The 14599-nt window shown below is 38.3% G+C and overlaps 2 protein-coding genes and 1 long non-coding RNA gene across 3 annotated transcripts; all 3 read left to right on the forward strand.

Moving 5' to 3' along the window:
• Positions 1–478: 478 nt before the first annotated feature.
• LOC149714194 (uncharacterized) lies at positions 479–1291 on the forward strand. The gene is made up of 2 exons (XM_089843929.1): positions 479–641; positions 701–1291. The coding sequence occupies exons 1-2, from the start codon at positions 570–572 to the stop codon at positions 1013–1015; spliced, it is 387 nt and encodes a 128-aa protein (XP_089700055.1). The 5' UTR covers positions 479–569; the 3' UTR covers positions 1016–1291.
• Positions 1292–1477: 186 nt separating this feature from the next.
• LOC149714195 (uncharacterized) lies at positions 1478–2100 on the forward strand. Its single transcript, XM_089844737.1, has 3 exons — positions 1478–1483; positions 1534–1793; positions 1857–2100. Exons 1-3 carry the CDS (start codon positions 1478–1480, stop codon positions 2098–2100), a joined length of 510 nt encoding a protein of 169 aa, XP_089700863.1.
• A 3635-nt stretch (positions 2101–5735) lies between these two features.
• On the forward strand, positions 5736–6616 carry LOC149714196 (uncharacterized). The gene is made up of 3 exons (XR_016369376.1): positions 5736–5808; positions 5868–5928; positions 6480–6616. It is a non-coding gene; the product is annotated as an uncharacterized LOC149714196 (long non-coding RNA).
• The last annotated feature ends 7983 nt before the right edge of the window (positions 6617–14599 follow it).

A 14599-nucleotide genomic window follows, 5' to 3' on the forward strand; every position in this document is an offset into this window, starting at 1 on the left:
AATTGTCCTGAGATCAATTTGTCCCTAGACCAAATTGTTGTGTACCGTAATGAACCTATATAGCGAGCTGATTTCTTGAAATTGGACAATATCACATAGTTAACGCTTCAATAATAAGAATGCGCTCCTATTACTACTCGAGGCGATATCATCACTATCTTATCGAGTTGAAAAAATGAAATGTAAAATATTATTTCAGAAAGATTATGACGTTGAGAAGAAAGTTTTGGACATTGGAAAATTTCACCCAGGGGATAGGCTCTCTTTGGAATTTCTATATTATCCTAATGGCAGGTAAAATTTGAAAATGTTACCAGATTACTTTAGCATAAGATAACCGTTAAATATTGGTAGACTGAACGTAACGTACATTCCCAGTGATGATATTTTTAAGACGGTAAGTTTGGTTTTCGGATTGAAAAGTATGAGGAAATATTTCGATTACATTAAATTTGATTTAGGATGGAGACGTTTATCTTAGAGGGTCAACAGTTAACTCTAAAACTCTGGCGTCCTTATGGAGGCATAATCGAACTTTTACCTACCCGAAGTGGTTCTACGAGTCGAACATGCTGTCTTATTTCCAAGAAGCCGATTACCAAATATCACTTAGTGGAATCTTTGAGGTCTTTTGTCCGGAGGTGTGTACATATTTTCATCATTAGGAGAATTTATCTAGTAAGAACTCTGTCTTTCGAAGGTGTGGACGATTATCGTTCTTTTTCTCTTCGTGTTCAATTTCATGGCGATTGCGACCCGTTTCGTGCCGAGATTAAGCAGGCCTCTTGTTTTGCTCTCTGACTATTTCCGGAACAGATGCGAAGCTGCCAAGAAGGCTATCTTGGCCACCTACTTCGTCGGCGGTATCATTTTGGTGGAAGTCTTCAAAGCCCACTTGTCGACCAAATTGACAGTGGACATTGATCGCAACATAAATAACTTGGACGATATATTTAAATACCCAGGCATACGGATTGTTATTAATCCCAGCACGCTGCAGGATATGCGGGTATGAATCTTTGTTTCGGAACAAGAAGTTATATTCGAGGATACCAAGGTATACAATGTATCAAATCAGTGATATATAACCTAGAAATCCTTGATTTTGCTCCTTGTTTTAAACTATTGCCATTCTATATCGTCTTTAAGAGAATGTATATGTTGAAACAATAAAACCTTATAAATTTATATTGGTTGGAGATTGGATTAGCATGGACTCATGGACATATTACCGACACTAAGATTCTCGATAGCTATGATCCCGACACCAAAATCCCATGGAAAAAGATCACAACAGATTATAAATCTCGACTGCGAAAAGTCTCGACATTTAGAAACAATTTTAAAAACGCAAAGACTTTAGCAAGTACACATTAAAATTTGATTACGCAAGTGTTAAAATGTTCTTTAGTTGCTGTAAAATGAAAAGGTTTTTCTAGTTATTTCAGTCTCTTTTTCACATATATTAAGGTAGGAAATGAAGGTCCTTATTTTCAAGTTCGTAAAACTGGTATTTATTTTCTCTATAAATAGAGGATCCGAAAAGACGTTGTGTTAGAATACGAAAGAAGATTCAGAAAATTCAAACGAAGAAAGGGTGACGACGACGACGTATTCAATCGAGGGAAAGCCGTCTTCATTGCCACTCTTACTCATCTGGAATATTTTTGCCTTCACGCCTACGAAGCGGAAAAAGCTTTACACTACGGCATAAATCCTTTCCTCTCGGTCGCCGCCGCTTACCACTTGTCCAAGGCGGCTTCGACTATAGTGAAAGACGTCGTCAATATAAGGTAATAGGGCCTAGTCTTTTTTGAACGGCGAAAATAGTTAGATGACACCCTCTTTCTCGACAGACTAATGAACTTTTGGGAAACTGGACATCAAATGAGAGCCAACTACCTATTGAACGAGCACGCTTGTTCAAAATACCTCAAGACAAAGCGAAGCTCGGAATTTGCGAAGATATCTCTCAGTGATGTTGGCGCTATATTTCTCGTGTACATCTTCTTCAGTGACGATGTCCCTTTTCTTAATGCTTGGCCAGTTACGACACGTTTTCAACAACAGAGATGTGAAACGAAGACTTCAAGCTCTTGAACTGCGGACCTACAGCATGCGCTGAAATTTATTAAAACCACTCTTGTCATACTTCAAATGAACAAAACTTTAAAATAATGTGTTAAAATTTAAAAATAATTTATTTCAAAAAGTGTTTAAGTCACTTTAAAATGGTTCAATTTTACGTCAAACATGGCAAATGGGTTTCAAATTGAAGATATAAAATATATTCACTCATTTCTATTTATATGTAAAACATGTTTCAATTGATAAAGAATATTAATGAAATATTTCTGTTTGTGTATAATATATAAAACATGTTTCCATTTATGTTTAGTATTTGAAACATGTTTTCGTTCTTGTAGAATATTTTAAACATGCTTATATTTGGGTAGAATATTAAAACCATATTTGTATTTGTGTAGAATTTTTAAAACATATTTATATTTGTGCAAAATATTAACTCATGTTTATCTTTATGCTGACTATATAAAACTTATTTGTGTAGAATATTTAAAACATGTTTCTCTTTATGTAAAATAATTTAAACATGTTTCTAGTTATAAACGTTAAACATTTGAAACGTTACCCTAATCTTATAAGAAGTTTGCGTAACGAAAATAGAGCATTTGGACTAAATATTGGCTAGTGTCGTCGGCGATAATTGTTTGTTTTCGGCCAATTGGCTGAATTCCTTGCTATTAGATGCAAGTGAAATATCACGTAAAATGTTTAGTCTTACCCCTCCATAGTTACTAAAACACAGCTTTGCAAGCTGATGAATATCTTTAAGGTAGAATTGAGAGCTCTATTTCACAAGTTCATTGTTAATGTCTCTGTGTAAGTTACTTTAGTGCATCGCGTTAATTTGGTCGATTCTGGGTTATATCAAAATACAATTTCTAAAAACGTCGCGTCCTCAAGCAAGATTTACTAGAACAAAGGAGTTCTTTAAAAATTAACGTAATAAAGTTAATAGTTGGATATAATTATCGGGACAAATAATAAAACCATTGTTTCACAATATTAAAGATAATGCATAGTATGTTCTAGAGTCCATTTCTTTCAATCCCTATTGTTTTTCTAATGGAAGCATTAAAGTTGCACAATATCGACTAAAAATTAAAAACTTCATATAAACCTTGACTGTACAGTACATGTTATCATCTTACGGTGTAGCAGTTATGAAGTAAAGCGACTTAACCTTTATTTAAGAATCTCAATTCTTTATGTACGTATACCTTCCTTTTCCATTTCGCTATAATTTAAATACTACCTAAAACCCAAATTTAAAGTCTCTATCTCTTCTACAATTTCTTCTTGGAATATTGATGATCTGTTAGTTCAGTACATGTTATCTCATAACTCTGTACGGTGTAGCAGTTCAAAAGTAAAGCGTGTTATCGTTTCTTGTTAGAATATCACTTCTTTCCGTTTTCCAATTCTCTTTAAATTAAATACGACTTAAAACCCAAATTTAAAGTCGCTATCGCTTCTAGAATTTCATCTTGGAATTTTGATGATCTGTGAGAGGAAAAATAAGGTCACATTTCGCTAATCATAATAGGTTCAAATTCGTAATGTTAAGGGTCATTGTGAAAAAAACGTTTCTATTTCGAAAAGTGGATTATATAAAAAAGTACCCCTATAAAGCATGAGTCCCAATAACAATCGTGATTGTCTACCCGGACGGGCTAGAGACGAATAATTTTGAAGTTTATTCGAGGCGAAATCATCTTTTTGTCCGACACCGTTTTTCACATTATTTCTGCATACTAATTTTGGCATGGGCGATCGATCCACAATTCTTTTGTTGCCCATAATTTATAGATTACAGTCCAACAAATGGCCGTTTATAGCCAGCCTCCTTACACCACATTTTTCTAGTTTTTCCAGTAATCTTGAGTGTGGAACGTTGTAAAAGGCTTTTTCTAGGTCTAGAAGTAGACCTTAGCAATATTTGCTCTTATCTAATGCGTCCAAAATAGTCTTATAGACATTAGCGATGGCCAGTTTCGTAACACGATTTTCTCGAAAGCCAAACTGGCGATCTGAGAGGATGTTACACTTTTTTTTTTTAACATTTGATTTTCGCATTTGTCAAAGACTTTAGCTATACTTGAAAGCACTGAGATTGGTCTCTAATTATTCGGGTCAGACGGGTCCCCTTTCTTATGGATTGGCTTTATTGATGCCATTTTTAAATTATCCGGATATATGCCGGTCGGAAGCAATAAATTGATAAGGAAGAGGAGTGGGGTGATAATAATATCCAGTATATGACGTAGGGGTCTGGGGTGTATTTCGTCTACTCCTGGACTTGAGGACACTGGCAGGGATAAAACTATATTTCTTAGTTCTGGTTCAGTCACTTCGAACAGTGCACATATTAATTTCTATATCAATTGGGGTGTCTAGTCTGAGAAGAATCTATAATGCTAGTAAAATGATCATTTAATTGTTTTGGGGTGATACTATCCGGGATCAGTTTTTGTTTCTGTTTCCTATTTGTTACTTGATTAATTATCCTCCACTTGGCCTTAACGTTTGTGGCGTCGGCAAATGTTTTACTTATATATGAGCAGCGGGCATTTCTAGTTTGATGATTGTTACAATAATTCCGATATGTAGTGTAATTTTTTATATTTTCGGTCGTTGGGTATCGTTTTGAGGTTTTGAGCAATTTTCGCTTTACTTTTTAATTAGTTTTAGGTTATTAGTCATTCAGGATTCTGAACTAAGTGTCATAGTCTTCATAGGAAAACTAGAATTATATGAGTCAGTCAAAGTGACCTTAAAGAGGTCATACGCCTTGTTTGCATTGTTACAGTCGTACAAGTAATTCTACAGGGCCGGTAGGCCCTTGTAGATATGACTTGATACCCGTTTGTAATGCTTAACGAAAAAATCACCTTTTTAGGGTTAGCGTCCCATAGAAAAAGCATTACATTTTACCCGGTTTTTTAGGGAAATTGTCATAGGCGATACGCAAAAACTACAGCGAAGTTAGTTTTCGGAATACTTTCAAATTAACAAGAATTTACTAAATGAGAAACTTACCTGTTTAGTTTTTAAATAAATGAAGCCTAATTTTTGTAATCTAACTAATTAATTATGCCTCGAATTCCCTATTTCATAGCAGACGACAGTAAGAAAGTTTATTTCATAGCAGCATAGCCCACTCGATCCGCGCTCCCGGACGCTGCGCTGCTCGAGCGCGAGCAGCTTGCGTCGTGACGCGCGTGATCGAGTGGGCTATGATAGCAGACGACTGTAAGGCAACGCTAATTAGTTTTTTGATATTTCATCCGAGCTTTAACACCTTTATTTGGATTTTCTATATGAACTATAACGCCCTTAAAAACCAAAATTGTTTTTATCAGGTCCAATTTTCGTCTAAAAAAGTAATTCAGGTAAATAATTACAGTTAATAGAGGTTTTAATATCGTTTGAAGTAATTTTTCGACGTTCGTTTTGGCCAAGGCTTAAGTTGAATTTTGGTAAGTCTGTGTAATATACTCTTTATAGCGTCTTTCGTCCTTTATGATTATAAAAAAAGCTGATTTCCAGCTCTGTTTTGGAATTTGATTTAGTCTGCTTCGTTTCATGCTAGAAACATATCCTAAGTTCCCAACCCTAGGTTTTACACTTAAAATACTACTGGAAAGATGACAAAAAGTGTTTTCGCTTGGCAGTTAAGACAGTGGTGTTTACGTAAGCGCAGTTAATTCAACACTTCCATATGAGGTATACAGGGTTTCATTATTTTTTAATTTTTATATTAATTTTATTTTGGCTATTCTCAGTGAGCATTCATATGTTAGAACGCAATTTCGGATTTTTGTGGTCTCCCAAGTCTCCAAAACTGTAAGTTTAACATATTAGGGCAAATTATTATAATAATCAAGAATATGTATAGATCATCAAGGGTATAAATAGGCAACCTAAGACCCATTTGATTTATGATGTAATAGATCATGTTAGGTTTAGATACAGGGTTAAGCTTATGTTAGGCTAGGTTGTTATGAGCGGCTAAATGTTCACCTGTTTTTGGAATTATCAAGTTTTATCAACTGAATATATTTCCCCTGCTCCAAAATTTTACTAAATTGGATTTGTTTTTACCCCTGATTATTGCTAATTATCTTGTTTATTGCCACAAATTTTCTAAAAAAAAATGGTATTTTAGCTTCTTTCTACCCTAAAAAGAGGCGCACTTTTAGCCATAATCAATGCACTTATGTAAGAAGTAAACAGTTCTACGAAATTAACTTTACGATTTTGAAAAGGCTATTAATTTTATTTAATACTCACTAATATCTCGTGCCATCATTATCAATAATGTATGACAAACCAAAGATGATTTCGATTTATATTTTATTCAAAACCGCTAACTAATAGCATTTTTGGTTCCTTAGATAATAGGGACGGGAAATGACATTTTCAGCCTGTTAAGAGTTGACTACTGCCTTAAGACTGAAGTGACAGATATTATACAAAAACGTCTTTGTTTGGACCAAGACCGAAAAAACCAACGATATGAGTGAGGTTTATCAATTGACTGAAGTTCCAGATATTGAAATTTTTCTTTAAGTATTTTTAGTAGTTTAATCCTTAATCACTTTTAAATTCAATCAACTGATTTTACTATTAATAGATCTATTCCCTCTAAATTTATTCAAAAAATTGCATATCTCCGCTTTTTCAAGAACAATTCCATTTTCCGAAAACATTTTATCATGAAATTAATTATTTTGAAGGGATTTCGTATCGATGTTCCTTAACTTGTAAGCACCTTGACGAACATTGGTTTAAATATTAGTGGCTTGAGAAATTTTCAAGTTTGCACCAAAGAATGTTTTTGTCAACGGTCACAATTTGTTGAGAAGACTGATATTCGATAAAATATGATTAAGAGTAATTTATTTTGCTCGGACTAATAAAATAATATCTTTTACCAAAGGAAAAGGAACAACTTTTTCATATTTCTGGGCGCCATTTTTTAAGATGGCGGCAGATTGGAAAACTCTTTCGTAGTACGCGCCTACTACTTATGAGTAACGTTCCTGCAAATATTCAACCTTCTAGGGCCACTTTCTCAAACTCTTTGGAAAGTCAGATTTTTCCGTACCAAATAAGTTACTGAAGTGATCAAGTAGACCAACACATAAAGTTTGAACTATTGCCAATCTATTGCACCCATTTTCAGATTGCTAAGACGCATACTTTTCCTGCAAAATGTGTTATAGATAAGGTCGATTTCAGCCCTAACTTGGAACGGTCCGTCCTAAATTGGAACGCCCCGTCCTAATTTGGAACACCCTAATTTAAATAAGAAAAAACCTGAGATTTCGTAGCTAACAATAAGCAAAAATAATTTGTTAGCGAGGCTACGACCATCTAGCAACCAACGTTTACCCTTTTACACCTGTAAATATATTTTAAAGGGCACTGAGTGGTTTTTTTTGCTCTGTGTGGGATGACGAGCTAGGGTTTGCAATAAACCTTACAGCTCCAGGTAATAGTAATTGGACAGGAAGGGAGGTGGGTTTGGGACTAAATTTTGAGGAATTTTCTGAGTCCTAGTCGGTCCTAGTTTAAAAGCGGCTAATGAGGGGGCCAAAACCAGCTCAGAGGGGAGAGAATTCCAGATGGGAATAACCCGCCGAAAAAAGGAGAACTTCATGGGGTCTTTACAGGATGAGGGTAGGAAAAGTTTACGCCCATGTCCTCGGGTATTGTGAGTTGCTGGAGGTGACAACATCTGCTTAAAGATCCAAAAATTGGCGCGCTGTCAGTCCATTACGGTTAAACATTGTAAATTTAATGCGCTCTAACGCTTATGTACGGTATTTCAAATGAAATAATTACTAAATTAAGTCAAAGAAACCTACACTGCTATGTTTTTGTGGAGAAAAAGTTGTCGATTCTACATTTTACATCAAGTGAGTCATGATATGGTCTATGGAAGTATAGTTACACCCAAAATCACTCGGCCAACATGCTAAATCAGCTAAAATTGGCATCACGTTGTAGCAGACGACGGTAAACCCCTGTAGCAGACTACACTAGGGGATGAGATTTAGGGTATATAAAGGAGAGATGCCCGCTTGCTAGGGAGGTCATTTTTATGGTGTCGAGCTACAGAGTCGGTTGGTTAGTAGTCAATCCCGGGGTAACGCTGTTAAAAGATAAGTTGGAAATAAATCCTTGTTCAAGTACCAAAGTATGAAGTCTTTATGATATTTTATTATTGCTAAAAACCTCGGAACCTATCCCATGATGTTAGCTCTCGCCTCTCCCCATGTAATATACTCATGGATTTATAATAGAAGCTTACGCTTCCTGGATATTCCACTCGCCTTAAAACGCGCACAACATTTATTCCTCGTCTGAAATGGCGCGAGCTAGTACCAGCCTGGAACAAGCGTTTGTGACGTAGAATTTGAGGCAAATTCAGAGGGGGGGGGGGTTGGAAGTCGACGTGTTTCAATCTCGCGCGCGAAGTAACTTTTGAATTGCGCGTGCGAAATAATTTTTGAAAAGCGCGCGCGCACGCGCGCCGAGAGAAAAAAATTTCCCTCAATTTCTACGCCATCAGCCCCGCAGTCCCCACGCGCGCGAATTTTTATGACATAAATGTGTTTAAAATCAAAATGCCTTACTGAAGGCTACAGTGGAATATCCACGAAGCGTAAGCTTCGATTATAAATCCATGATATACTGTTACAACGTTTATGACTAAATCTGGATACTGGGCTAATAATTCGCGTATCTTTTCCGCATTTTAATCTACGCTTACGGGACCAACATTATTGGACAGGTATCGAATCTACCCATCTTCTAAGGTCTTTCTTGTTGCCCTTTAGTGAGTGAAACTTTAGTTATGGATGTAAAAAATAGAGTAAATTTCCGTGTTACGGGGTGTTCCATTTTAGGCAAATGAAGAAATATTTTCTTTTCGAGTTTTCTCAATAATATTTAGACCTAACCTGGCGTTTAAGGTCTTAAATTTGAATAGAAACGTCCGACGTTTTCAATGGAATTGTTTCCGTAAGCCTATGTTTTCCCTTTGGCCGTGAAAGCTTATTTCCCTAGACCCATGGTAGAACTTTCCCTTCATTTTGGAAAAAATAAATTATGCGAAATATGAGGTTGTCTAATTACGCTTGTATCTTCTCTGGATTTTATGATAGAGTCTTAAGGCCAAGTGTTTGCATAGAGAGATTTTCAATCTTCCAAACGAGCCCTTAAAATATTCATTTGAAACTCTCAAACTTAAGTTATGACCATTTAAGAAAAGTGTTCCAAATTAGGGCTGCCGATTCCCCTAGATAACAAAAAGTACACTTCGTTGAAACTTGCTTGCGCCGTGTAATATGAGAAGCCCCGCTTCCTTTATCCCAGAATAGTGTCGACCCCCATTGCATATGATTACCTTCCCGACCGTGGAGAGCACAGGGAATAGGCTCCCAAAGTAGCGGATGCTAGCTGTAGTACCAAATATTAACGTTTGGATCGCCAGTACCATGTACTACTTTCTAAAAACCATATGGTTTATATAAGCCATATGGTGGCCCATGGGGGAATCGGCTACCGAGGCCCGTGTTAGGCTTAGCGTTTACCACGCGGTTGGGCTGTCATGCTTAATATTTCGCCCTTGGCTTTTGTACGTCCCAGCGTTTAGGACAACTCCGTAATGTCGTTTATGCCGTCGTTGTTTTTTAACGCCACACGTGGTCTCTCTAAAAATGGCCGTCTGGTCGTTACGCAGTTATTCGAGGAGATAATATTTTATGTAACCATGTTTATGGTAGGGGTATGTGAGTTATTGGATTTATTCATATGCAACCCGTATTGTCTTAAAACCTTCCCACTGTTAGTCGCCTTAAAGGTTATGAAGTTTGCAGTCTGTACTATTTTACGCCCATATACGAACGAATCCTTTCATAAGTGTTGGGGCCTTCTTATGGACTTCCCCCTTATCGTACTCAAATATATTATTAGTTGCTTTTGCCTTAAGATCCGATTTGTGATCGAACCTGTTTTGCGTCTTTTTAATTCCTTAATGGATTTTATCCCTACTTGGATGGGTACAAATTCGACAACAGGGGGTATTTCAACACCTGTTGGGTCTGGTCCTGGTCCTACGGCTACTGCTCCTGCAGGTTCTCATCCAGGCAATACGGACTTGGCTGCCTTATTCCTTTCAATACAACAGATCCAACAGGCAGGAACTAACCACTGCCGTTAAAGCCCAGAAACCCATATCAACTTCTGCTGATTTTACTGACAATTCCCAGCGTTTGTCAAGTATTTTTGGGTCCAATACTGCCTCACAGAGGGGACCACAGGAACATCGCTCAAGTGGGACACAATCAGAGCAGCATCCCCTCCGACTCCAATCATCAGACTTCAGAATGCGAGGCCACCTCGACGCCTTGTCAATCTCGGCTTTCGTATGGTACCAACCCTGAGACTCCCAGCTGTGAAATGGGCATGGGACAAGCTTCTATGTCCCAGGAAATGCACACATCTACCCCTGTAACCACTAAAATGCCTCTCCCAAGTTTTTCAGATAATTCTGATGATAATCCAAAAAAGTACCTTGAGGACTTGAGTACATACATCCGACTACGACGCATATCAGAGGTGGACCTGAAATGGATTTTACAACAATCTCTTTTGAACCGGGCCGCTGTATGGTTTAATGGCTTAAGAAGCGCTCTTGGCCCGTTTGATCTGCGTTGGGACCGATTTGCCGCTGCATTTAATGATAAGTATCTTTCCGAGGAACGTGACAATACTATTCGTATGAATATGGTACAAGACAGACAACAAGAGGGGGAATCGATTACGAACTACGAATGTCACGCCGCAATCAGGGCTTACGAAATCCATACAGTGAATCCGAAATGCTTCGACTTATTTTAACTAATATACTGCCTAGTTATAAAGCATCCTTCTCTCCTGCCTGGTGTACATCTTTGAACATCTTTGAAAACGACGCCCGTCGGTTAACGTCCCATGTTGCCGTACCACAACACTCTCCAAAACGAGTACAGTTTAGCGAAGGAAGTGTTCCACAAGTCGAGGCCCGTAGTTATAACAGCAACAGGAGTCAGTCCCGAGGCCGGGGTAATATTAGTAAAAACCGGTATTTCCGAAATAGTGGGCCGAGTTATTTCAACCGTAATCAACCTTTACCGAGCAATGGGAATGGGGTTCGGCAGTCACCTGTTCGGGACCAGTCTGGTACTCCCTCCCGACTTCCTCGCTTCGCTACACCACCTCGACCTACAGGCACCAATCAGGGCACTTCTCGGTCACCGACCAACCAGGAAAACTGAATACGGAGGCGGAGCCTGCAGGTACCCGTACTTCTCCGAAAGAAAACCCTGCACTATTAACACTTGAAAAAGGATTTGGCTTGAAGTTAACTATTAATAATATTAATAATATTACTAATCTTGCTTTTATCGACTCTGGGGCTAACTGCTGTTTTATGAGCCTGAGAATGGTGAGGACTCTAGGATTATATGGGTCTATGGAGCGGGCTTAGGATATCTCTGCAACTGGTTTCATTTCGGACCTACCGTTGGTCGGTAAGATTAATATTGGCGTTCCTTTGGAAGGAGGACTTGTGATGCGTGAGACGGAATTTGATGTTGCTGAATATCTACCATACCCCATCGTTCTGGGTAGCAACGTTTTGGTTGACCATGATATCATAACTGATTGGGGTAAGCACGTAGCCTGTATAGGAGGGAATACCATATCCTTATATGAGATTGAAACACCACGTCACACTATGGAACCGTTGTAAACGGAGTTAACCTCACAAGTTGCATCAATCATAGGCCCGTCCGTAACCTCTCTACAAAAGGACGAGCTTCTTCACCTTTTTAAACAGTTTCCGGATGTCGTCACTGAACGCATGGGACGAACCACTTGGATCAAACACAAAATCAAGTTAATACCCGGGGCCATGCCTGTCGTGAGACGACCGTACCGTACCAGTCCCCGCAATAGGAAGCTGATTGAAGATCAAATAGAGGAAATGTTGCAGCAAGGGGTTATTGCTCCCTCGAACAGCCCTTTCGCCAGTCCCGCAATCGTTGTCCCGAAGAAGGACAGCCCTGAGGGTCGGTTCTGCGTCGACAGCCGGGAGGTCAATAAGTTAACCATTACTGATCCGTATCCCCTGCCAAGGATCGACGATATTTTGGATACATTTCAACAACCCGCATACATATCAAAATTTGATCTCCGGTCCGGTTTCTGGGAAATACCGATGGACCCCAAGAGTGCTAAGTATACTGCTTTTATTACACATAAAGAAAAGTTCCAATTCACTGTAATGCCATTTGGGTTAAAGAATTCCCCAGCTACTTTTCAACGTCTCATGGATATGGTCCTGAAACATGGTCGACACCTGGGGATCGTTGCTTATCTGGATGATATCATTGTCGTTTCCCGTTCCTGGAAGGATCATATGACGGCTTTACGGTATTTACTAACGCGTCTGAGGAAAGCCGGTCTAACGCTAAAACTCACGAAGTGTGAGATTGCCTGTAGTTCGGTGAAGGTACTAGGATACGAAGTTTCCAGGAATGGGATAGCCATTGATGAGGACAAAGTGAAAGAAATTAGGGTCGTGAAACCACCCCGGAACATTTCCGAGTTATCTACTTTCCTTGGTATGGTAACCTGGCACGCGAAATTTATACCTAACCTTACGGACGTGGTAGCACCCCTCCAAAAACTGAGGAGGAAAAATGTTCCCTGGACGTGGGGGTATCGGGAAGATACAGCATTTGAAAGTATCAAGTCTGAAATTGCCGATGCTGTACTACTCCAAGTACCCGACCCCGAATCCGACTATATCCTCACTACGGACGCCAATCGGAGGAATGCTTCTTTACGTACAAATAACTCGTTTAGAAGTCGGGATAACGAAGAGCACCAATTATTTGGAGGTCCATCACCTTTAGAAGAATAAAACATAGATCTAGTTGGGAAATTTCCTCTCGATTATATGCATTTGGTTTGCCGTGGGTGGTTAAGAGAATTCTAAGGTGCTGGGTTAAGAAAGAAACTTTTGTTGTACGTCTGAGCCACCAAATGATAAACGAGTTTTCTTCTAAACTTAAATTGTGCAGAGAATATTTACCCTCAGAGTTCGCTCGTAAGCTCAGATCTCTCAAATATATTGATCGGTGGAAAGCCACAGAATTCCGACAGTTTCTGCTGTATTCGGGGCCAATTTTGTCCAAGGGAATTCTATCTAAAGATGTGTTAAGTCACTTTAGACTATTGCACTGTGCGATTTATATTCTTCTCCAGAACATATTAAAACATTTATAGATTATGCTGGGCAGTTGTTGGAAATGTTTGTTTCGTCATGCCCAAACTTTTATGGGAATGAATTTGTATCTTTAAATGTTCATGCTTTAACTCATTTACAAGCTGATGTAGAGAGGTTTTGACCTCAAGACAGGTCCTTTCGAGAGCCATCTACAAAAACTTAAAAAAATGTTGCGCTCCCCTAACAAACCTCTTAAACAATTGTTCAAAAGGGCCAACGAAGGTAAACATTTATTGCTTAACAAATTGGAGAAAAAAGGTGTTGTTCTTTTAAAACCTTTTAAGGACCAAAGTAAAAATATACCGAGGGGGGTTGAGTCTTTCAAAAATTAGAGTTAGGGTCTCTTAATTTAACAACACGCTCTGCCGATAGCTGTGTGAAATTGACAACGGGTGAGGTAATTAAAATTCGACATATTTATCGACGCATAGATAGAAAAGTGATGGTGGCAGGCAGCTTAGGTAAATTACGTGAAGATATATTTAAATACCCACTTCGGTCGTCTCTGTTAGGAATGTTTAACGCCACTGTTTCTAAACAAGTAAAGTCATACCCCTTAAAGGAATACCGAACTGATTTAAAAATTATCTCAAATCTGAAGAAAACCTTACTTTTTTGAGAGTTTAAACTTTTCTGATTCCGAAAATATGCTTAATAAATACTTAAATATGAGGGAAAACACAGAAAAAACACTTCGAAAACTTGAAATTTGGGGCAAAAGCAGATTTGTGGAGAAGATATTTGACCGGTTTTTCTCCTCGCTACGTCACTCACGGCATCTCGCGGAAAAGCCAAGCGCGTGCGCCCGAGACTCTCGGAGCCTACTAATGCCGTGCTAATCTGAATAAAATTGGCTTAACGCGGCGCTGAGACACTAACAGGCGTCACGTGAGCAACATCTAGAGTGAAAATTTCTCCTTACTACGTCATCAAACGAAACAAAATTTAGCTAGGCCTTTTCCAAACACAAAATTTTGATTGCAATTAAATAAATTTCTACGAAACCAAATACAAAAGTAAACATATCATAATAAACTAGATTTTTCGAGGATTTTTTTCGTATTTTGAGTTTGTGGTTGACCAAAATTATGGCAGTAACTCTTTAAGTGTCATAGATAGGAAGTGCTTCGCATTCCCGAGCAAAAATAAAGAGGTGATATCTATTGTTCC

Source organism: Phalangium opilio, unplaced genomic scaffold, assembly GCF_054372755.1.
Source record: "Phalangium opilio isolate 3A_F unplaced genomic scaffold, DU_Popi_V2 ptg000009l_1, whole genome shotgun sequence".
Lineage (NCBI taxonomy): Eukaryota > Metazoa > Arthropoda > Arachnida > Opiliones > Phalangiidae > Phalangium > Phalangium opilio.